Source organism: Sapajus apella, unplaced genomic scaffold (genome assembly GCF_009761245.1).
Source record: "Sapajus apella isolate SASKATOON/1434 unplaced genomic scaffold, GSC_monkey_1.0 scaffold33, whole genome shotgun sequence".
In the NCBI taxonomy this organism is placed as follows: Eukaryota; Metazoa; Chordata; class Mammalia; order Primates; family Cebidae; genus Sapajus; species Sapajus apella.
In genome coordinates, this window is record NW_022436973.1 from 11,743,588 (window position 1) to 11,768,782 (window position 25,195).

Consider the following 25,195-nt stretch of genomic DNA (forward strand, 5'->3'; position numbering starts at 1 on the left):
TTCTTTCCTTCTTCCTTCCTTCCTTCCTTCCTTCCTTCCTTCCTTCCCTTTCTTTCCTTCCTTCCTTCCTTCCTTCCTTCCTTCCTTCCTTCCTTCCTTCCTTCCTTCTTTCCTTCCTTCTTTCTTTCGAGATGGAGTCTTGCTCTGTCAGGGGAGTGCAAAGGCACGATCTCAGCTCACTGCAACCTCCGCCTCCCAGGTTCAAGTGATTCTCCTGCCTCAGCCTCCCCAGTAACTGGGATTACAGGCACCCGCCACCATGCCTGGCTAATTTTGTATTTTTAGTAAAGACAGGGATTCTCCATGTTGGTCAGGCTGGTCTTGAACTCCTGACCTCAGGTGATCCGCTCACCTCAGCCTCCCAAAGTGGCTGGGATTACAAGCATGAGCCACTGCGCCCAGTTTCAGCCTACTGTTTCTATTACTCATGGCTAAAAAAAAAAAAAACTTCCCAGGTATGGAGGAGCAAAGAGAGTGCTGGTGACGTTGGTCATCCAAGGGGCCAGGATCTAGACTCTTTGACAGGGGTGCCTCCCTTTAGGTGTTGAGAAATTGAGATGTGTGCATGTGTGGAGCCCATGGAGACCAGGCTGCACCTGTAGGTGGGGCTTGTTGTCATGGCTGAGGGGGTTCAGGTGTCCAGCTTGGAATAACTCCCGCAGCAGCGGGACAGACTGGCTCAGCCCCAACAGGTCCTGGAACTGATGCAGAACCCCCTCACGGCTGGCTTCCTTCCGTGGCTTGGCTCTCTAAGCTTACCTTTCTAGCTTGGAAGATGGGCCGTGAGTGTTGCAGCACCCTTCATTGTCTGGGAGTGAGGTGACTTGGCTTTTAGTTCCATCTCTACAGCCCAATTGCTGTATGACCTTAGGCAAGTCAACTCTCCTCTTTGGTTTTCAGTTTCTTTATTTAAAACCATAATTTGAACAGCTTACACTCTGGCTAAAAAACTTGGTTGTCTACAATACAGAAGTCTGAACTTGGAGTTCAAGCCCCATTATATTTTCTGGAGAATCCTTTCAACCTCTCCTCCCAGGAAAGCCCTTGCTTTTAGGCACATTCTGTTCCACTCTTTTAGGCACATTCTGTTCCTTCTGCCTGGGATACCTTTTACCCTATTCATCTTTCATGATGCAACTTAGATCCCGTGTACCAGACACTGTTCTAAGCTCTAGATGAATATTATCTCAGGGGTTCTCAAACTTTGGCGGTGTGTTAGAATCACCTGGAGGGCTTGTTAAGCCACATTTTGCTGGGACCCACCCTTCAGGGCTTTGGATTCAGTAGGTCCCGTGTAGGGCTAAAGAACTGGCATTTCTAACAAGTCCCAGGTATGGCTACTGCTTGCTGGTCTGGGAACCACACTTTAAGGGCCACTGTATTATTTCATTTAATCTCCTAAGTGAGATGGGTAGCTGTTACTCTCTATGACATGGGTACTATTACTCTTGCCTTTTTTTTTTTGAGATGGAGTCTCGCTCTGTTGCCCAGGCTGGAGCACAGTAGCGCCATCTGGGCTCACTGCAACCCCCGCCTCCTGGGTTCAAGCAGTTCTCCTGCCTCAGCTTCCCGAGCAGCTGGGACTACAGCCGCCACGCCCAGCTAATTTTTTGTATTTTTAGTGGAGAGGGGGTTTCACCATGTTGGCCAGGATGGTTTCGAATTCCTGATCCGCCTGCCTCAGCCTCCCAAAGTGCTGGAATTACAGGCATGAGCCACCGCACCTGGCCTATTCTTCTCATTTTAGAGTGGGCCTGCATACATGCTGGTCACTTGGCCTTGCAAGGGCTTGCCCTCATTTCACAGACAACAGCCTGAGGCTCAGAGAGGTTAAGTGACTTGTCTGATGTCTCACAGCAGTTAGGGGGAGATGCTGGGATTGAATTAGGTTTCTCTTAAGTCAAGGTTTTTTCCATTCTCTTAGGTGGGGAGGATGTCTGGCTTCTGACCCTAGACATTGTCTCAGAAAATTCTGCCCCCAGCTTCAGAGCTTAGCAGGTTCCGGAGGGTTTGGCTGACCAGTTCCCACGTAGCTGGCGGAGGTCCCAAGCAGCCTGGGACCACATGGCCTCATACTCCCACTTAGGTCTGCTGCCCACAGCACTGCCGTCATCTGCAGCTCAATAAAGGCTGGGCTGGAAGCAGCGAAGCTCAGCATCTCAGCTCCCTCCTCTTGCGTTCTCTCCAGCAGCCTCTCCAGGAGCTCCGTGGCCATGACACAGCTGCTTCTGCTCCTTGTGGCTCTGCTGGTCCTGGGTCGTGCACCACCAGGTACCCACTTAGTGTGCGTGTGTGTGCATGTGCACGTGTGTGTGTGTGTGTGAAAGAGGACCAGGCTCTCAGGTCCTGGAGGACAGAGGGGCCTGGGCCTGCATTTAAGCTCTGGCCTCACCACTGACCTGCTGGGCAACTTAGAGCAAGTTGCTAAATCAGCCTGCACCTCAGTTTTCTAATCTACAAAATGGGATTCTCTCAATAAATATGCATTCATGTTATGATTCTTGTGAAATCATAGCAGTGACAGACAACTGGCAGTGAAAGAAAACAAGGTCCTTGCTTTCATGCAGCTGACATTTTAGTTGGTTGGGGAAGAAAATAAACAGATCAACATATGTCAGGTGGTGATTAGTGCTAAGAAGAGGAAAGACGAGGGCAGGGGTTACAGTGGTGAGTGTTTGGATGGGGCGGTGATGGGAAGGCTGACAGGGAAGGGCTCTGATAAAATTTTTTCCTTTTTTTTTTTTGAGACAGAGTTTCATTCTTGTTGCCCAGACTGGAGTGCAATGGCACGATTTTGGCTCTCTGCAACCTCCGCCTTTCAGGTTCAAGCGATTCTCCTGCCTCAGCCTCCCAGGTAGCTGGTTTTACAGGCATGTGCCACCATTCCCGGCTAATTTTTGTATTTTTAGTAGAGACGGGGTTTCGCCATGTTGGTCAGGCTGCCTTGGCTTCCCAAAGCGCCAGGATTACAGATGTGAGCCACCACAGCCAGCCTAGATTTTTTCTTTTTAAAAACTTTTTATTTAGGAAACTTTAATACATAAATGAAAGTAGGGAGAATAACATACATAAACAAGGTGAATTTTAAGCATTTTTATTATGGGAAAATTTAAACTTATGCAGAAACAGAGACTAATGTAACAGCATGAGTTTTCAAAAGAGACTTCTTTATTTGACTTTTAAATTTTTGGTAGAGATGGGGTCTCACTACATTGCCCAGGCTGGTCTCAAACTCTTGGCCTCAAGCAATCCTCCAGCTTTGGCTTCCCAAAGTGCTGGGATTACGGGCATGAGCCCAGCCAGAAACTTCAGTATTTAGGAAAATTTCAACCAGAAGTAAGAAACAAATAGCATAAAGAACCTCTATTACCCATCACTCAACCTCAACAATCACCAGCTTGAACGAATCCTGTTTTGTTATTTACTTCCTCCTCCTCCCCTGTGAATTATTTTGAAGTAAATTCCAGCGATCTTATTTGATATAAAGTGGGTTTGAACAGAGGTGTGAATAAGGTGAAAATGTGAGAGAGGATGGTTCCAGAGAGGAAGAAGGAGCAGCAAGGGCCGAGGTCCTGAGGCAGGGTGATGGATGTTTGAACAGCAGCAAGGAGGGTGGTGTGGCTGGGGGAGGAAGCACAAAGGAAATTGGTGGGAGACAGAATCAAGGTATGAGGAAGAGAGTGCAGATCACGCAGGAGAAAGAAAGTGCTTCTGGGTGTTGGGGTGATTGGGAAGTTCAAATATGATGATGTGCTAAGAGTATTTCTTGGCTGGGTGTGGTGGTTCATACCTGTAATCCTATCACCTTGGGAGGCCAAGGTGGGAGGATTGCTTGAGCCCAGGACTTCGAGACTAACCTGGGCAACATAGGGAGACCTCATCTCTTCAAAAAATAAAAACATTAGCTGGGCGTGGTGGCAGGCACCTGTGGTCCCAGCCACTTGGGGGGCTGAAGCAGGAGAATTGCTCCTGGAGGCGGAGGCTGCAGTGAGCTGAGATTGCGCCACTGCACTGGAAGTTACCATGAGCAGTATGGCCATGGTCCATGCCCTCAAGCAGCTTCCAGCGTCACGAAAGACAGTTAAAAAATGAGCAAATAAATACAAGACATAGATTCTGTGGTAACTGTCATGTTGGAAATGATGAGGGTACTGTGATGGCCAATTAGAGCAGATGTGGGAAGTGAAGGGAGACAAGGGAGGGGACCATGTAGACGAGCTGGACTGATAAATGACATTTCTAGACATACAGCCTCAGACAAGCAGAAAGCAAGCAGCTCAGAAGAACTAGCACTAAGTGGGGGGCGTGAGCCACTGTGCCCAGCTGGATAAGGTCATTAACCTCGTTTAGCCTCAGTTTCCTTACCTGTATAGCAGGGGTTGTAATAAGACTAACTATAATCATGCAGCATTGTTATGAAAAGTACTAATGTGTACCTGGTGTGTGGCTTTACCTGGACAAGAAATTCATCTCTATTTTTTTTTTTTTTTGAGATGGAGTCCCACTCTGTCGCCCAGGTTGGAGTGCAGTGGTGCAATCTCAGCTCACTGCAACCTCCACCTCCTGGGTTCAAGCGATTCTCCTGGGACTCAAGGCACATGCCACTATGCCCAGCTAATTTTTGTATTTTTAGTAGACACAGGATTTCACCATGTTGGTCAGGCTGATCTCAAAACTCCTGGCTTCAGGTGATCTGCCTGCCTCGGCCTCCCAGAGTGCTGGGATTACAGCCACTGTGCCCAGCCTTAGTCTCTGCATCTGTGGTGTAACTTGTGACTAGCGGTCTAACCTGTGACCCACAGGCTGCTCTCTGACCTGTGGTCTTCCTCTGCTTAGGGAGAAGTGAATTCAAACGGTGCTGGAAGGGCCAAGGGGCCTGCCGGACTTACTGCACAAGGCAAGAAACTTACATGCACCTGTGCCCGGATGCTTCCCTGTGCTGTCTCTCCTATGCATTGAAGCCTCCACCAGTCCCCAAGCCTGAATATGAGTAGCTGCTTCTTGCTGTCCAATAAAACACAGGCTGCCAATTGTCTCTTCTTTCTGTTTGCTTGCCTGTGCTCCTCTCCCCCCAGGGGTGGGGGACAGGTCTAGGATGTGGGAGAAATGGTCCGTGGTGGGAGGTGAAGGACCTGAGGACAGTGGGCGCTAATGACCATTGTAAATGGTTCCGGTCCTGGCCACATCACTTTCTCTCTGTCCAACTCCGGAAAAATTACTCAACCTCTGAAAGTCTCCCCAACCATAAAATGGGGATAATTATACTATCAGGAGATGAGCACTCTATAGACGCAATGCAAAAGAAAGGTAGAGTTAATAATGACAAGAGTTAATAATGTGAGTTGATAGTAACAGTGAATAATAGCAGTCAATCATAAGCTCCTGGAATTCGGAATGAGATGGTGCATTTGGCTTGAGAGGCAGGCCCTACTGAGAGTGAAGGGTTCTCCTGCGTTCCTTGATATGGTATCCTAATGACTTAGGGCTGAAGCCAAGACCAACAGACTAGATCGTTTTCTGAAAATTAAGCCTCACACACGAACTGCCCTTTTCCTCCCAGTGTTCAGACAGACACTCACCTAAGCATACATCCAACTTCCTAAGTCATTAGGATACTCCCAACAAGCCGAAGAGACCAGCCAATTCTAGGGTGGAAGGTTCCCCAAAATACCTCACAGGTGAGGCCCACAAGCTGAGAGGAAAAGTGACTTGTCCAAGGCCAGAGAGTTCCCAAGTGACATGTCAAGGAGTAGAGCCACATACTGGTAGGACAGGACAGTGTGATGGGGCAGTTTTAGGAGGAAGAGAGCCCCCTGATACTGGAGATGTGTAGGGTGAGCCCGGTGGCTCTGGGATGCTAGAGAAGGAAGCTACCTGGATAGGTGCTCAGAAATGCTTTTTCGGAGAACGGGATCTACTCAAGGAAGCATTGAAAGGTTGAGATGATGATATATGAGTACCCCATAGAAAGTACCAATTGCTTGGCTGGGCACGGTGACTCACACCTGTAATCCCAGCACTTTGGGAGGCCGAGGTGGGTGGATCACGAGGTCAGGAGTTCAAGACCAGCCTGGCCAAGATGGTGAAACTCCGGCTGTACTAAAAATACAAAAAAAAAAAAAAAAATTAGCTGGGCGTGGCGGTGGGTGACTGTAATCTCAGCTACTCAGGAGGCTGAGGCAGAGAATTGCTTGAACCTGGGAGGAGGAGGTTGCAGTGAGCAGAGATAGCACCACTGCACTCCAGCCTGGGCAACTGAGGAGACTCTGTCTCCAAAAAAAAAAAAAGAAAGTACCAATTGCTTTATCTGTATCACCTCAATGAATTCCCAGAGTTGTATGTATACATATATACACACACATATATACATATATACACATACACACATATATACATACATATATATACACATACATACGTGTGTGTGTGTGTGTGTGTATATATATATTTGAGATGGAGTCTTGCTCTGTTGCCCAGATTGGAGTGCAATGGCACGATCTCGGCTCACTGCAACCCCCGCCTCCTGGGTTCAAGCGATTTTCCTGCCTCAAGTAGCTGGGATTATAGGCATGTACCGCCATGCCCAGCTAATTTTGGTATTTTTAGTAGAGACGGGGTTTCACCATGTTGGTCAGGCTGGTCTCAAACTCCTGACCTTGTAATCTGTCCAGCTTGGCCTCCCAAAGTGCTGGGATTACAGGCGTGAGCACCACGCCCAGCCAGTTGTTGCTTCTCCTCCTCCTCCTCCTTCTTCTTTGTCTCTCTGTCTCTCTCTCTCCCTCTCTCCTTTCTTTTTTAACACGGGGCCTCACACTGCTGGGCTCAAGTGATCCACCTCAGCCTCTGTGGAGCTAGGTGCCAGCATACCTGCCATATATATATATATATGTAAAAAAAAATATATATATATAGTAGAGATGGGGTCTTGTTAAAAAATAAAGATGGGGTCTTGCTATGTTTCCCAGGCTGGTCTTGAACTTCTTTACTCAAGTGATCCTCCTGCCTTGGCCTCCCAAGTTGCTGGGGTCACAGGTGTGAGCTGCTGCAGCTGGCCTATCTCTGCCTTTTCTGTAAGGTAACTAAGGCTCTATCAGGCAACTAAGAAAGTTGCCCACATCATACACCTAGGAGGTGGCGAACCTGGAACTCTACCCTGATCCTCTGCCTGATTTTGTCTCCCAGAGTCAGTCTTTTTTTGGAGACAGTCTTGCTCTGTTGCCCAGGCTGGAATGCAGTGGTGCAATCACAGCCTGCAGCTCTGAACTCCTGGACTCAAGCAGTCCTCCCACCTCAGCCTTCCCAGTAGCTGGGACTGCAGGCATGAACCACCATGCCTGGCTAATTTTTGTATTTTTTGTAGACACGAGGTCTTGCTATGTTGCCCAGGCTGGTCTTGAACTCCTGGCCCTAAGCAATCCTCCTGCTTCGTCCGGCCTCCCAAAGTGTTGGAATTACAGCCATGAGCCACTGTGCCAGGCTCCAGAGTCATTCTTATTTGTATCTTTAAAATAATATATATATATTTTTCTAATTTTAAAAGTTCATTGGAAAACACGTTAACAGAGAAGCACAAATAAGAAAGCTAAAATCATTAGTATTTTCATTGTACAGAAATACCCAGAATAGTCTGGGCATGGTGGCTCACTTCTGTAATCCCTCACTTTGGGAGGCTGAGGCAGGTGGATCACTTGAGGTCAGGAGTTCAAGACCAGCCTGGGCAACATAGTGAAAATCTGCCTCTACTAAAAATACAAAAATTAGCCGGCATGGTGGCACGTGCCTGTAATCCTAGCTATTAGGGAGGCTGAGGAAGGAGACTCACTTGAACTTGGGAGGCAGAGTTTGCAGTCAGCCAAGATGGCGCCACTGTACTCCATCTTGGACGACAGAGTGAGACTCCTTCTCAAACAAACAAACAAATAGAAACATTAAATATACATATACTCAATAAATAGCAATAATTTACCAATACACACACTATGAATTAATTTCAAAAACATTATATTGAGAGAAGAGAGACACAAAGAAATACATGCTGAGTAATTCCATTTACATGATGCTTTAGAAAGACAAAACAAAGTTGATTTAAAAAGTAAGAGAAAAAGAAAAAACTCCCCCAAAATCTTATTTTCTTTAAATTTCTCTTTTTTTCTGAGCACATGTGGTTGAGTCTGGGTAAATTATCTGTGCTTATGATGCAGCTCCGTTTGTCTCATAAAGAGTTTGATGTGTATACCTATGGAACAAACCTGGACGTTCTGAACATGTACCCCAGAACTTAAAGTATAACAATAATAATAATACAAATCATAATAAAATAAATTCCCATCTGGATTCCTTGGAAAAAAAAATTTTGGTGATCCAGTGAGACGCATTGTTTTTTCAGGACTCTCTTAACGGTTAGATCAATGACTCTCAAGGGGAGATTCTCCCCTCTAGCGGTTATTTTGGGAATTGGCTGGGGAGTTTTCGTTAATTTGAGATAGGGTATCTGTGGTGGTCTCGGTCACCGCAACCTCTGCCTCCCGGGTTCAAGCGACTCTCGTGCCTCAGCCTCCTGAGTAGCTGGGATTAAAGGCATGAGCCATCACGCCAGGCTAATTTTTTTCCTTTTTTTTTTTTTTTTTTTTTAGTAGAGACAAGGTTTCACCCTGTTGGTCATGCTGGTCCGAAACTCCTGATCCGCCCCCCTCAGGCTCCCAAAGTGCTGGGATTATAGGCGTGAGCCACCGCCCCCGGCCAAGACACAATTTTCAATGATATAACTCCAACATTTTGTACATGTTCATTAATTTTGCTCCTTTTCCTCCTAATCTGAAGCCGCAGTAGACTGGCTTAAGTCCAGTGAGCCCCTGGCCGAAACGAAGGTTTCCCTGATTTGGGATGCCTAATGATTTCCATCGTTGTCCCAACTGTATTAAGTTGACGATTTTCACCTATGCGTTGCTAGCATCAGCACTCTTTTTGTTTTTCATTAATTCTACTTACATTTATTGAATACCTTCTATGTGCCAGACATTATTCTAAGTATAGAGGACTCAGCAGTGCGCAAAACGGATAAATCCCTATCTGTACGGATCTCACGTTCTAGGAATAAACACAATTTTGACTTTGGTCTCAGTATCCAGCCTTAGCTTCACACTTTGGAAGGACGAATTGCCAAATACCTACTTCAGAGTCACTTGTGGCACCGTGAACTCGTGTGTGTTCAATGATTTCATAATTACATGGTAAACCAGCATGTCCGATAAGCATAACACCTTTGGAACATAGCATTTGGATTTCTTATTTATATATGAATATTCATTTTCAAATACAGTAAACACTTTAGATGTAACCTGGAAGGAAATTTCATGCACTTTAGCTTTTATTGAAAGTTTTATTATATGTTTGTGTCCCTAACAAAATATTTGTTTACATATACACAATTTTGAACAAGTTATGAAAAAATCTTGTTGGAATTTTATAGAATCTAGGGAATAATTAGTATAGAGTTGACATCTTTAAGATATTGAGACTTCTAATTCCTAAGCATGGTATGTTTCTCAATTAATTTAGGCTTTCTCTATTGTATTTCAGTAAGATTTTCTATCTTTTTCCATAAATTCTTGAACACGTTTTGTATGAAATATTTATAGGTACTGAGAAGTACTTTTTCTTTTGTTAGCAGTTTGGCTGTAATATGTTCAGGTTTGATTTTTCTTTCCTTTTCTTTCTTTTTTCTTTTTGCTACAGTTTCATTCTGTTGTCCAAGGTGGCGTGCAGTGGCAGGATCTTGCTTCACTGCAACCTCTGCCTCCCAGGTTCAAGCGATTCTCCTGCCTCAGCCTCCTGAGTACGTGGGCTTACAGATGCATACCACCATGCCCAGCTAATTTTTGTATTATTAGTTGAGATGGGGTTTCACTACATTGGCCAGGCTGGTCTTGAACTCCTGACCTCAGATGATTTGCCCACCTCGGGTTCTCTAAGTGCTGGGATTACAGGCATGAGCCACTGTGCCCTGCAGGTTTGATTTTCTTTGTGTCTATGCTGCTTTGCAGTTCACTAAACTTCTTATGGATTGATGTCTTTCAACAATTTTGGAAAATTTTCAGCTGTTATCTTTTAAAAATATTTATTCTTCCTCATTCCCAACTTTAAATTTATTTTTAAAAATAGAGATGGGTGGGGTCGGGCTTGGTGGCTCAATCCTGTAACCTCAGCATTTTAGGAGGGTGAGGCAGGCCGATTGCTTGAGCCCAGGAGTTCACAACCAACATGGTGAGACCCCCATCTAGAAAAAAAAGAAAAATAAAGATGGGGTCTCATTATGATGTCCAGGCTGGTCTTGAACTCTGAGACTCATGTGATCCTCCCACTTCAGCCTTCTAAAGTGCTGAGATTACAAATGTGAGCCACTGTGCCTGGTCTCCCATCTCTTCTTCTGGGACCTAATTATATATATATTAGATCATTTGATATTGTCTGACAAGTCTCTCATGCTCTGATATGCTTGCATTTTTTTCTCTCTGTGCTTTGGTTTGTATATTTTCTATTGATCGATCTCTGAGTTCAATGATTCATTCTTCTACAATGCCCTGTCTTCTGCTGTTAAACCCATCCAACACATTTTTTTTTTTTAAGAGGTGGGGTCTCGCTATGTTGCTATTCACATGTGGCTATTCACAGGCATGATCATAGCATACTACAGCCTGAAACTCCTGGGCATAAGTGATCCTCCTGCCTCAGCCTACCAAGTAGCTAGGACTACAGTCATGTGCCACCATGCCTGGCTTACCATCCAATAAATTCTTAATTTTAGTATGTCTCAGTTTAGAAGGCCCAATTTATTCTTAGAGTTTCCATCATGCAGTGAATCAGCCTCTTAGTATTCATGCCCTTATGTAGTCCTCTTTCACAGTGACTGGCATATGACTCGGGACCTCAGCAAATGTAATACAAACAGAAATTTGAGAAATGCCACATGTGAGGTTTACCCATATATGTCAGAAATTGTCTTTAAGAGAACTATAGAGACTAAAATAGGTGTTACTTTTTCCCTAAGGGAGAGCATGTCTTTCTTCCGTTAGGCAGTTAGGACTTCTGTTAATATACTTTTGCAGGGCTGGGAGTGGTGGCTCATTCCTGTATTCCTAGCACGTTGGGAGGCTCTTGGACCCCATCATGATGGAAGAAGCCAAGGTCAACTTCTTTGAGGTGGAGAGGTCATGTGAAGAGAGGTGTAGTGACATGAATGACCTCATGTGAGAATATCAGGAGAATCACTTAATGCACAGAATTGTGAAAAATAACAAATAGTTGTTATTTTGGTCTACTAAGTTCTGGAGTGGTTTTGAAATGCAGCAATGGAAAACAATACACTATTTTTCTGTGTATTTGTTTAAATTCTTCATCCTTTCATTCATTTTCTTTTCGATCTTTTCTTCTATTTTCTTTAACATATTTATAATAGTTATTTCAAAGTTGTCTGTTAATTCCAACAACTACTCCATCTGTCAGACCAGATAATTTATAAAGAAAAGAGGTGTCATTAGCTCATGGTTTTGCAGGCTGTACAGGGAGCACAAAGGCTTCTGAGGAGGCCTCAGGAAACTTTTAATCATGGCAGAAGGTGAAGGAGAACAGGCTTGTCTTACATGGCCAGAGCAGGGGGAGAAGGAGAGCGAGGCGGTGCCACATACTTTTAAACAACCAGATCTTGTGAGAACTCTATCTCAAGAATAGTACCAAAGGGATGGTGCTGAACCGTTCATGAAGGATCCACCTCCGTAATCCAGTCACCTCCCACCAGGCCCCGCCTCCAACACTAGGGATTACAGTTCAACCTGAGATTTGGGTGGGGACACAGATCCAAACCATATCACCATCTTTGGGTCTGTTTCTATTTGATTACTTTTATTCTTGATTATGGGTCATATTTTCCTGCATCTGTGCATGTCTTATATATTTTTAAAAATTGTATATATGCCAGAAATTGTATTTAAGAGGACTATAGAGACTAAAATAGGTGTTATTTTTTCCCTCAGGGAGAGCATGTCCTTTCTTCTGTTAGACAGTTAGGATTGTTTTTAATATACCTCTCCAAGGCCCCATGGGAGTGGTGGCTCATTCCTGTATTCCTAGCACTTTGGGAGGCTGAGGCGGGCCGGGAGTTCAAATCCAGGCTGAATAACTGTGGGAAGTAGAAAAGTTCCTCTTCAAAGTTTCCTTTCTTGTTTTAGAAAAATTCATAAATGTTAGAAATAATAGTTTGTTTTAAACACTGTCTTCAAAAGCCTTCTTGCTTTTCTGCTAGAAGCACTATCTTCTGTAGCTGTTAGACATGCCTGTAAGACATGTCCTTTTAGCCTGTAAGCATGCCTAACAGCTACATAGGATAGGGCTTCTAGCAATTGTCCTTGTACTTTAACCATGATATCTGTGCTGGACATTCTCACAGGCACATCCCAGCTTGCAGCCTATGCCCCTCCCTTATTTGGACTTACTCTTTTTGCTCTCCATTGCTTTTACCTGTTTAGAAAAGTTTCAAGTTATTAGCCAATCGGGTTTTAGTTTAGATTGTGAGGTTTGGCTCCAGCCAATGGAGATCAGTCACAGCAGTAAGGACAACCCCAAATGCATAGGAAATAAATATGTCTGCTTCCCTGTGTTCCTTGTACTCTCATGACAATATTGCTAATGGGAGTACCCTTTCTGCAGGAAGTAAAAAGAATTGCTTTGCTGAGAGCTCCTTTGGCTCAGCACTAATTTTTCTTTGTGGCACCAAAAAGAAAAATTTTATACGTAACAGTAACAAAGCGAGACCCTATCTTTATAAAAAATAAAAAATTAGAACAAAATTTCTCTGCAAACCAAGATCACAAAGTGTTCTTATTTCTTGTGGTGCAAGGTAAGTTGTGGGATTTTCAAGTAATGACTTATTAGATGATTATAAAGGCATAGAGATTAATAATTACAGTTAATAATATAACCAAAGATAGTTTGTAAGAGTTCTCAGTAGAATTGCTGAGAACAAATTACATGAATCTGTGAAAATGAACATACTTATACCTAAAGCCTTCTATTTAAAAAAATTCCACACAAGAGCACATTAGCACATCTTTCATTAGCTGCCAGAACAATTATATCATTATATGTCATGTAGATTCTAGAAAATTCCAGTATACATTTGTGAAAGAGTGAGCTTAAAAAAGTAAAAAAAGTCTTACTATTATTATGAAAACAGTTTTTGACATCGCAAACCACCTGAAAGGCACTCTGAGAGCTGCTGGGGTTCACTAACAGGCAAACATAGGAATCAGTCAGAAGTGTTTATTGATAGAGCATGGGAATCCACTGCGTAACTTCAACTGCATTTTCACGATTTCACGCTTCAAAGGACTTAAAATGGCCACAACCTTCCTTTTGGCTGGTACCTGGGCTTCACACAGCACATTTTACTATTTATGCAGTAAACATAGACCCTTTCCTTCTTGAAGCATCTGCGGCGGCATTTGCCATGAAGATTCCAGCATCTTTGGGTGCTGCCTAACACAAAGCAGAAAGAAAAAAAGGGAGACAGTGTCAGTCCTAAGAAGTAGGCTCTGGACTGAAAAGCCTGTAAAAAGATGGAATTAGATGTGATAGAAGGTCCCTTGTTTCCCTTGCCTTTGGCCCTTTTTACCTATCACTGTTTTTCCTTTACCCCATTTTTTTGCTCCCCACCTTTGAGAGAGTGATCTTGGTGTACATCAGCTGAATAAAGCCTTGCTGTGTGTGGGTTTTTCTTTTTTTCTTTTTCTGGAGACAGAGTCTTGCTCTGTCGCCAGGGCTGGAGTGCAGTGGAATGATTTCAGCTCACTGAAACTTCATCCTCCCAAGTTCAAGGGAATCTTCCACCTCAGTTTCCCCAAGTAGCTAGGATTATAGACATGCACCACCATGCCTGGCCCACCCTCTTGTCTTTAAGTGCCTTTCTGTGTATGTGTGAGAGGAAACTAACAAAGGCCTGGGAATAAACAAACAAACAAACAAAAAACACCAAAAAGAAGTAAACAGAGACATAGGACAATGGAACAGAACAGAGACCTCAGAAGCAACACCACACATCTACAACCGTCTGATCTTTGACAAACCTGAAAAAAATAAGCAATGGGGAAAGGACTCCGTGTTTAACAAATGGCATTGGGAAAACTGGCTAGCAATGTGCAGAAAGCAGAAACTAGACCCCTTCCTGTCACCTTGCACTAAAATTAACTCCAGATGGATTAAAGATTTAAACATAAAACCTAACACCATAAAAACACTAGACAAAAATGTAGGCAAAACCATCCAGGACATAGGCATAGGCAAGAACTTCATGACTAAAATACCAAAAGCAACGGCAACAAAAGCCGAGATAGACGAATGGGATTTAATTAAAATTCAGAGCTTCTGTACAGCAAAAGAAACCATCATTAGAGCAAACAGGCAGCCAACAGAATGGGAAAAAATTTTTGCAGTCTACTCATCTGACAAAGGGCCAATGTCCAGAATCTACAAAGAACAAAAACAGATATACAAGAAAAAAAAAAAAAAAACCCATTCAAAAGTGGGCCAAGGATATGAACAGACACTTTTCAAAAGAAGACATATATGAGGCCAAAAACATATGAAAAAGTGCCCATCATCACTAGTCATTAGAGAAATGCAAATCAAAACCACGTTGAGATACCATCTCATGCCAGTTAGAATGGCAATCATTAAAAAATCTGGAGACAACAGATGCTGGAGAGGATGTGGAGAAATAGGAAGACTCTTACACTGCTGGTGGGAGTGTAAATTAGTTCAACCATTGTGGAAGACAGTGTGGTGATTTCTCAAGGATCTAGAAATAGAAATTCCATTTGACCCAGCAATCCCATTATTGGGTATATACCCAAAGAACTATAAATCATTCTACTATAAAGACACATGCACACATGTGTTCATTGCAGCCCTGTTTACAATAGCAAAGACTTGGAACCAACCCAAATGCCCATCAATGATAGACTGGACAAAGAAAATGTGGCACATATACACCATCGAATACTATATAGCCATAAAAAATGACGAGTTCATGTCCTTTGTAGGGACTTGGATGAATCTGGAAACCATCATTCTCAGCAAACTGACACAAGAACAGAAAACCAAACACTTCATGTTCTCACTCACAGGCGGGTGTTGAATGATGAGAACACATGGACTCCGGGAGAGGAGCATCACACACTGGGGGAAGTTGGGGGGGCTAGGGGAGGGACAGTAGGGGGTGGGAAGGGTGGGGAGGGATAACATGGGGAGAAATGCCGGATATAGTATGCATCTATGCAACAACCCTGCATGACCTGCACATGTATCCCAGAACCTAAAGTAAAAGAAAAAGAAGAAAGCAGAACAATTCCCAGTCATTGCATAGGTCTGGGAATAGCTTGTGTTTCCACCTGCCTGAGTGGAAAGACCCTGTAAAATTTGTAGCATTTGGTGCTCAGAGGGTTATTGCTTTATTAGTGGGGGCTAAATTAACCCTAGACTAAAGGATACCCTGTACCCATACTAACAAAGCTTAAAAGTCAGTCTTGAAAATATTCACCTGATTCCAATTAACTTAGCTGCGTGCCAGAAAAATATCTAACACTCTTTAGAGGAGTACAACAAAATACAGAAACCAAAAGTATAAAAATATTTTTCAGGCATACCAAAAAATAGCAAGAAAATATTACCCATAACCAGGAGAAAAACAAATCAACCAACACAGAAATGACAATGATGATGAAAGTAGCAGACAAGGATGATAAAACAGCTATGATAAATATGCTCCAAGTAGTGAAAAAGGTAGAGGAAACCACTAGCATGAGAAGAAATAAAGATGTAAAAACCATTCGCATGGAATACGTGAGATGAAACATGAAATATTAAATGAAAAATATACTTAGTGAGATCAATAGCAGGTTAGACTGAAGAAGAAAAGATAAATGAACTTGAAGACACAGCAACAGAAATCATCCAAAATGAAACATGGAGAGAAAAAAGATGGGGGATAAAAAGAGCAGAGTGTCAGTGACCTATGGGACAATAGCAAGGAGTCTAACATACGTATAATTGGAATACCAAAAGGAGAGGAGAATAGAGGGGCAGAAAAAGTATTTGAAGAAATAATGGCTGAAAAATTTCAAATTTGATGAAAACTGTAAGTCCATAGAACCATGACCCTCAGTGAACTACAAGCTGAATAAAACTAAAAGAGAAGCATGCAAAAGCATATCATAACCCAATTGCAAAAATCACATGAAAGTAAAAAATCTTAAAACAGCAGAAGAAAAGACACATTATGTACATAGGAGTAAAGATAAATATAGTAGGAGAGGCTGGGTGTGGTGGCTCACGCCTGAAATCCCAGCACTTTGGGAGGCCAAGGTGAGAGGGTCACTGGAGCCCTAGGGTTTGAGACCAGTCTAGGTGAGACCCTGTCTCTACAAAAAAAAAAAATAAAAAATTAGCCGGGAGTGTTGGTGTGCACCTGTAGTCCGAGCTATTAGTGAGGCTGAAGTGGGAGGATCACTTGAGCCTGGGAGGTCAAGGCTGCAGTGAGCTGTGATCATGCCACTGCACTCCAGCCTAGGAGACAGAGTGACACTGTCTCAAAGAAAAAAAAAACCCAGAAGACTTATTGTCAGAAAGTGCACACACTGGAAAATGGTAGAGATCTTTAAAGTAATAAAAGGGAAAAAGCCCAGAATTCTTTACAGAGCAAAAATATTCTAAAAATGGAGAAATAAAGACTTTTTCAGATATTTGAAAATGGAGATAATTGATCACTGAAAGCTTTTAGTGCAAAAAACGTTAAAGGAAGTTATTCAGGCCTTCTGCCTGAATATCTGAAAAAGTCTTTATTTCTCCATTTTTAGAATATTTTTGCTCTGTAAAGAATTCGGGGCTGAAAATGGTGCCAGAGGGAAATCTGGATGTCTACATAAAGGAGTAAAGAAAGTCAGAACTGATAACTGTGTGGGTAAATGTAAACCACTTTTGTTCTCAAACATTTATTTATTTTTATTTTTTGAGATGGAGTCTCACTCTGTCGCCCAGGCTGGAGCACAGTGGCGTGATCTCAGCTCACTGCAACCTCTGCCTCCCAGGACATTTCTTTAAAAGATACTTGTTTAAAATAAACTAACAGCACTGGGCTGCGGGATTCATAGCATACATAGAAGTGAAATGTATGACAAGAGCACAAAGGCTGGGAGAGGTGAAATGGAAGTACAGTTTCCTGTTTTAAGATTTTTACACAATGTGCAAATTGGCATGCTTTTATTTGAAGGGAGACTGGGGTAAAGATGTCTGCTGTAAAACTTAGAGCTAATTCAAAACCTGGCACAGGATCTGCACAAGACGAGCCTAGACTATCTTGTCACTCCAGATAGCCAATGTAAGCCTGTGAAACTGCCTTTGTTAACAAAAGAACAAAGTGCTGAGAAACTCTCTTTTCTCTAATCACAAGTCTCGGAAACTTTGTATTTGAAATCATATCAGCAAGAAAGAAACGTTATATTCTTCCCCCAGGAACGGAGCCTTTTCGATATAGAAGAGCAGCCTTGATTTCAGAGCCAGGTGCTGGGTGTCAGATAAGGGGTTTGGGAATATAAAATTCTACCTCTCTCCTCATTTTCTACTTTCCATGGAAACGGGATCCTGAATCAGTTTCTCAGCCTAGGCCTGATGTTAATTCCTTTACACACCGCCCTGTGGCCCTGCCTTGCCTTGAAGTCTATCAGACACTGCTTCATTTACATTGTACTTGAATCTGCCTTTTCCCTTAATCCTACAGTAGCCCTATTTGTTTCTTTGTTGGCGACTCCTCCTGCACCTCCACAACCACCCGCAGGCCCTTTGGTGTGTGTGCTGTTTCCTTTGCTGTGGTAAGTTAATAGATCTAACTGTCAGACTGCTGGTATGTCCTTGTGGTCTTTGTAAGATGGACTTGATCACAAGGAAGCTATCAAAGATTACCAGGGATATGTAAAATAAGGCTCGGGGTCATATTAAAGAGGTTCCCCCAGCCACGGATGAGACAATGTCAGTTTCTGTAAGATTAAGATCGTAATGAATGCAAATTCATTAAATATATTTAAATCCATGCATTTGTAATGATATAAAAATGATTTTGTCACAGTTGGGGGATGATAGGACAATAGATCATTATCTTGCAGATTTATAAATGAAGAAAAATCATCAAGCATGTATTCTGTCTTTTCTATATGAGCGGTACTGCTAAGAAATTGAATAGTAGACAATGAGGAGTATCTTTTTCATATGACTGTTCCAGCTAACTAGTGAATACCACTTAACAGAATATTATCATTTTGTAATGTCCAAAAAATTAATGGATCTAGGCTTCGGGCATCAATGATTCCTATTGTCCTAAAAGACAGACAACCAGATATTATATGCCTCCTAATGAAAGAACATATCACCACCAAAGGTTTTGCCAAAATGGGAGAACTTGAGCCTGATGAAACCTCTGGATACAGATACTAATTTGCAGGAAATGAAGAGGTGAGAGGAATACATTGCATTTTACCTTGAGTATGCAATCAGCAAAATTTATATTGCGGAAAGTTATAGATCAAATGACTTACGTTTTTTCAATTGATAACTTGCAAAGATAAGAAAGGGATGAAGATGAACCAGTAAACTAAAAAATTTAAGGAATCTTTAGAGATATCAGATTATAACAGTATAAATAGGGTATCTAGGGATGCACCCTTAGCAATGAGACTGTAAAGGAATGCAAATAACTGGTGGCTATAAAAGTCAGGGGAATGCCTAATTTGGGGGATGGAGACAATTGTGATGGATGGAATAGGTGGAGACGTTTTTGGGGTGACTGTCAATGCTCTGTTCATTGACCTGAACGGTGGTTACAAGGATGTGCACTTATAACCTCCATTAAGCTGCATACTTGTATTATGTGGTTTTCAGTATCTGCAAGTCTGTGTTTTAGTTTACGAAAAGATAAGGAAAAAGCCACCATTTAACAACAAAATCTCAATTTTTAATTTAACAGTGTCAAGAGGAACTATTGGCGAGTGAGAGGAATGACACTCATACACCTTTTTTTATTTTTTTTAGAAGAAGTCTCACTCTGTTGCCCAAGCTGGGGTGCAGTGGTGCGATCTTGGCTCACTGCAACCTCTATCTCCTGGGTTCAAGTGATTCTCCTGCCTCAGCCTCCCGAGTAGCTGGGACTACTGGCACGCACCACCATGCCTGGTTAATTTTTGTATTTTTAGTAGAGATGAGATTTCACTATGTTGGCTAGGCTGGTCTTGAACTCCTGACCTCATGATCCATCTGACTTGGCCTCCCAAAGTGCTGTGATTACAGGCATGAGCCACTGTGCCTGGCCTAATAAACATTTTTTTTTTTTTTTTTTTTTTTTTAGCATCTGTGGAGGCTACTGAGCAATAACTTATGCATTTTAAAACTGTACACAGTTGGCCAGGCGCGGTGGCTCACGCCTGTAATCCCAGCACTTTGGGAGGCCGAGGCGGGTGGATCACGAGGTCAAGAGATCGAGACCATCCTGGTCAACATGGTGAAACCCCATCTCTACTAAAAACTACAAAAAATTAGCTGGGCATGGTGGCGTGTGCCTGTAATCCCAGCTACTCAGGAGGCTGAGGCAGGAGAATTGCCTGAACCCAGGAGGCGGAGGTTGCGGTGAGCCGAGATCGCGCCATTGCACTCCAGCCTGGGCAACAAGAGCGAAACTCCGTCTCAAAAAAAAAAAATAAATAAATAAAACTGTACACAGTCTTTACCTAGCAATTCCTTTCCAGATGTCTACGCCCGGGAAATACTTACATGTATAGACTGAGAGGCCTACACACTGGAGAAAAAACTATAAATGAATGAGACATCTACCCTCAGAGAACTTCCAGTCTAGTGAGGGGAGAAAGAGCCATTAAAAAAATAGATACCCAGATATTTAATTAACTAGAGTATGATGAAAATTATAAAGAAATAATTCAGGGTGCTTTGAGGAGGTATAATGGAAGGGCAGGTGGCATGTCCCACCTCAATCTTATCTCTGCTGGGTTTCTGGGCTTTACATAGGTCTCCTGAATTCCCACAATTAACCTAATGGTGAGTATGACAATATTTTGAAAATATTAAAGTGATGCCTATTTCAATCCCCTTTAATCATGAGACCCATTGGTTGTCAAAAAGCAGAACTGGGCAGTGTTTCTGGGCTTTGGGGGAATGGCGAACAACAGAATAACAAACTCACTGCGCTGCTCAAATGAGATAAGGGTTGTTCATAGAAAGACAATGTTAAGGACCAATATTGATCAAGGAAGTTCAGGGATTTCCAAATTTCAAAGAGCTCCTTTGTACATTATTAGGTGAACCTGGAGGGTTCAGACAATCCCACTTCACATAAGCTATAGGAGGCCAAGGCTGAGAGTCCAGCTGAAGTAGCTTCCATTCAACCTCTGTCACCACCACCATACCCAACAGGAAGCAGAGGGGAAATACTTTGCTCATAATTTCCAGGGACGCTGGAAGTTTAAATCCAGCTCCTACCGCAGCAGCATTGGGCCTGACAGTCCTGCTAGAACCCATGCCTCACTCTTCCAGCCTGATGGTGGACCCACCAACAAGCTAGGGACAAGGCCTTTCACGCATTTTCCACTGCCAGTCTACCGGTTGACCTGAACACTCGGTAAGTAGAGATAATTAACATGAGAAAGGTAGGGGCAAGAGGGTCTCTTGCTATGAATGCCCAGATTGGTTGGAAGAAATTGCCAAAGCAGACGACACTCACTCTTTGCCTCTTAGAGCATAGCTCAGGGAAACTGGTAGCTCCTTAGAGAAATTTTTATCTTCAGCATGGAGACAGCACAGCATGGTGCTACCTGAAGGGGGATTAGAAATGGCTGAGGGACATGGCTGAACATTGCTCTCAGCTCTCTGCAGCATAAAATAGATCCAGAAGGTCCCCAAGTTCCCTTGTCCCTGGTTGAGACAGAAAAACCAGTGAGGGACCTGCCAAGTGTACACCCATAGTGCAGAAGGCAGTAAGGGAGAGTGTGAACAGCCTTAACCTGGGGACCAGATGGAAGATCTGGCTGAGATGAAGGGTCAAGTCAGTGGGAACCCCAAAATTGCTGAGAGATTTCATCAGCCATGAAATCCAGTAGTAAGTGCTAGCAGGACACTCACTGACCACATCCAAAGAGGGATGTGATCCCAGAAGTCAGTGAGGGTCCAGCACAGGACCCGACCCCACCTCCTCATGTTCCTATCCCAGGGCCCTTGCGCTTGCTGTTTCCCCCAGCTTGAATGTTCTTCCCTACATATCCACATGGCTTACCCCGGATGTTCCCTCAGGTCACAGTGAGACATTCCACCCCCTTAAAAATGGCAAAGATCAGGTATGGTGGCACAAGCCTGTAATTCCAGCACTTTGGGAGGCCAAGGCAAGCAAGATCGCTTGAAGTCAGGGGTTCAAGACCAGCCTGGGCAACATGGCCAAACCCCGTCTCTACTAAAAATACTAAAATTTCCTGGGCATGGTGGTGTGTGCCTGTAATCCCAGTTACTTGGGAGGCTGAGGCATGAAACTTGCTTGAACCCGGGAGGTGGAGGTTGCAGTGAGCTGAGACCATGTCACCACTACTCTCCAGCCTGGGTGACAGAGGGAGACTCTGTCTCAAAAAAAAAAAAAAAAAAAAAAAAAAAAAAAAAGGCAAATCACCTTCCCCTGGTGTTCACTATTTCCTTTCCTGCCTATTCTGCTCACTGTACTCATCATCTGATGTACAATATGCTTCATTTATTTTTCAAATTCTTTGGGTCCTCCAGTAGAATGTCAGCTCCAAGAAGACAGAGATTTTTCTTACCTTGTTTTGTTCACTGCTCTACCTCTAGCACCCATCACAGTGCTTGAAACAAGAAATCCATTCAACTGTATTTACTGAATAAACCAATTAATTAATTGATATCATATCGAGTTACTTTTCCTTAAAACCAGGTACTATCCCAGGAAAGAGAAGGGGCGATAGAAGAAAGAGACATGCTGAAAGACGTAATACTTATTCAAAAGAGATTGAATTAGCTTAGAGATCATTTTAAGCCAGAAAAGACAAATATTTAACTGCTGAGTTCAGGCGCAGTCCCTATGTGCCATGTCACCCTGGGTTGTAAATGCTGTTTAACTGTCTCCCCTAGTTTGCCCTCCTTACACCATGTCATTTACCTCTGTAGTCCTGCTCCTCCCACCACTAACTCCCACAGTCAGGATGGAAGTTCCTGGGAAAGTTTGGTGAGTTATGGAGAATAAAGGAGCCATATTTCTTTTGCAGACCAAAATTTCAGTGTGTTCAAGGTTGTTCCCTCAGCCTGATATTATTACATACTTGATGTTGTTATTGCAGTTTGAGAAATGAGGACATTGATATTCTGAGCAGCGGAGTTTCTTTTTGGGGGTCACAGTCAGAAAATGATGGGTCAGGTTTTAACCCGGGGTTTGGGCTTTCCTCTCTACTCCAGGTGAGTGGTGTTTTAGGGCCTCAGAAAGACACAAGGACTGAGGTCAGCTTGTTGAGGAAATTCACACATTCTGACTCTGTAGAAAGGTTAGCTGACAGCCTCAGGGTGGGTGGAAACTTCTGCCAGAGGAGCAGGAATGGATAGGTGGCTCATACTGGATTTGGTGGATGGGGTATGTCTGACCAGGGTCCTTCTCTGCTTAAACCTTCCCATGGGTCCCACACCTGGCATTCAAGGCCCACTGAGACCTGGACCTTGGATGCTTCCTCAGCTTTAACCCTGCCTCTCTCCTAACCCATCCCTCCATGTTGCACAGGTCCCCGACGCTACCATGCTGTCCCCTGCATCCAGACCTTTGCATAGGCTGATGACCTCTCTGCCTGGGACACTCTTCCTGCTTTCCCCTCTTCTCCTTCCTTTTCTATTTTCAGCTCACTTTTTAGAACTCAGGATGTCCTTCCAGGAAGACTCTCCTGACCCTTAGACTGGGCTGGACCCTTAGACTGGGCTGGACCAGCTCCCTGGCTTCCCACTGTCACAGCCATGTCACCTTAGGTTGTAAATGCCATTTAATTGTCTCCCCCAGTTAGCTGCCCTGGCGCCATATCATTTATCTCTGTGGTCCTAGCTTCCAGTGCAGAGTCTGGCACAGAGACAGCTACAGTACAAGTGAGCTTTTCTCTCCCATTAAGGTGGCTGTGACCTTCATAAAGCTTAGTTCATTCTGGGGACTATTTGCAAAAGGGCCATACCTGCCTCTCCTCTTTCCTGCTTCTCTTGCTCACCCCTCCCACTCTTCCTCACACGCTAGGCCACCCCCACATGCTCCCTGGAGCTGAGCAGGGAGAGGAGGGATGGAGCGGCCGAGAGAACAGCTCTGGATGTGGTCGTTGCCATCTATCATCTGGCACCTGCTGCTGGCGAGGCAGCTCCTGCCTCCTATACGTGGTGCCAGATGGCAATGTGCAGCCCATCATCCTTCTAGCCCTTGGGATTCCCTGACCAGGCCTCAGTCTCCAAGCCATGCCCCTTCCTGGAGGAGGTCCAGCTTACCAGCTTACCTGGAGTCAGCTGGGTCAAGAGCAGCAGCACAGTCAAAGTCAGCAAAAGGAGCTTCATGACTCAAGACAGCCCGACGTGAAGCTGCAAGTCCGATGCCACAGCTGAGCTAGTGGGAGGGGGAGTGCCTGGCCTGTGGCGCGCTCCCTCAGCTGCCCATGGGTATAGCCCTCCCACTCTGAGAGGACACACCTCCCCTCGTCATTTAGGTCAGCAGGCAGAGGGCAGCCATCAAGGTCCAGGGCCCAAGACTTAATACTACCCGTCCTTCCATGCAGCTCCAAACCGCCATCGGCTTACTGGTCTTGACCAGCAGCTTCCAACAAGCATCTAGGGAGGAGAGGCTGGCAGAGTGGAGACTTAGCTCTGGTGGTGGCCACCCAGCCTCCTTCAGTCCAGCTGGGTTTGCTCTGAGCAAATGAGGCGAAAGCAGACAAACAAACAAACAAAAAAACATCAGCTGCAGTGGCTCACACCTGTAATCCCAGCACTCAGAGAGGCCGAGGTGGGTGGATCACCTGAGGTCAGGAGTTTGAGATCAGCCTGGCTAACCTGGTGAAATCCCATCTGAACTAAAAATACAAAAATTAGCCATGCGTGGCGGTTGACACCTGTAATTCCAGCTATTCAGGAGGCTGAGGCAGGAGAATCACTTGAACCAAGGAGGAGGAGACTGCAGTGAGCTAAGATGGCACCACTGCACTCCAGCCTGGGCAACAGAGTGAGACTCCATCATAAAAAAAAAAAAAGTCTAAGGCACATGCTGATAAGATGCCATCTCTTGAAACACTCTGCTTTTATTGCTCCTGGCAAATGCTCTTGCCAGGCAAATGGTCTTGCAGTCAGCAGACCAGGGCAAGACAACCTGCAACCTGACTACACCACAGGCTTGCCCATTGAGGTGCAGGTATAACAGTTTGACTTTTAATCCTTCAAGGTCCATCCATATGAACGAAAATTAGATGGTGACCTTTCAACAACCATGCCTGGCTAATTTTTGTATGTTTTGTAGAGACAGGGTTTCACTATGTTGGCCAGGCTGGTCTTGAACTCCCGACCTCAAGTGATCCCCTTCACAAAGTGCTGGGATTACAGGTGTGAGCCACTTTGCCTGGCTGTCTTTTTCTACTTCCCTTTCTGGGATGCCTTCTCCCGATGCCCACCCACCCTGAAGGCCCACAGGGACCAGAGGCCATCAATCTCTGATCTCTGCACATGTCCCCGCCAATGGGCAGCCGTTCTATCCAACTTAGATATCTCCGAGGATGAGTAGCTCAGCCCCAGCCATCAGACTCCAGAGACATCAGAACACAGGTCCATCTCCAGGCCTCCCACCTAAACCGCCAGGCTTTTCTTACCTGTGCCTTGTATACCGCTTGTCCCCAGGAACTATAAACACTTCCCGAGGAGGACCTGAGCACGTACCACTGGTGAGGTCACTACCCATTATCTCACCTGATCCCATGCCCAGGGCCTCGAGTATCCCTGGGCAAGGCTGTGAGTGCGCCATGGGCAAGCCGGGGCCCGGTCACAGTGCCTCCACCGCCCCCAGACTCACTCTTTAAAATCCTTTGCAAATTGC

General features: G+C 44.2%; 2 protein-coding genes across 3 annotated transcripts in view; one reads left to right on the forward strand and one right to left on the reverse strand.

The window, feature by feature from the left end:
• Positions 1–5,040, forward strand: part of DEFB124 (defensin beta 124) — a 6,409-nt gene extending 1,369 nt beyond the window's left edge. Inside the window, exons 2-3 of one of the 2 annotated variants that reach the window (XM_032295334.1) lie at positions 2,087–2,271; positions 4,837–5,040. In XM_032295334.1, the coding sequence (XP_032151225.1) occupies positions 2,214–2,271; positions 4,837–4,994 (216 nt within the window). In that variant the 5' untranslated portion in view covers positions 2,087–2,213 and the 3' untranslated portion in view covers positions 4,995–5,040. Of the gene's footprint in view, positions 1–1,982; positions 2,272–4,836 lie in introns of those variants that run through there. The other variant, XM_032295335.1, reaches the window with a different exon arrangement.
• An 8,260-nt stretch (positions 5,041–13,300) lies between these two features.
• Positions 13,301–23,761, reverse strand: DEFB123 (defensin beta 123). The gene is made up of 2 exons (XM_032294900.1): positions 23,616–23,761; positions 13,301–13,530 (listed from the first exon to the last, which is right to left on the reverse strand). Exons 1-2 carry the CDS (start codon positions 23,671–23,673, stop codon positions 13,385–13,387), a joined length of 204 nt encoding a protein of 67 aa, XP_032150791.1. The 5' UTR covers positions 23,674–23,761; the 3' UTR covers positions 13,301–13,384.
• Positions 23,762–25,195: the final 1,434 nt, after the last annotated feature.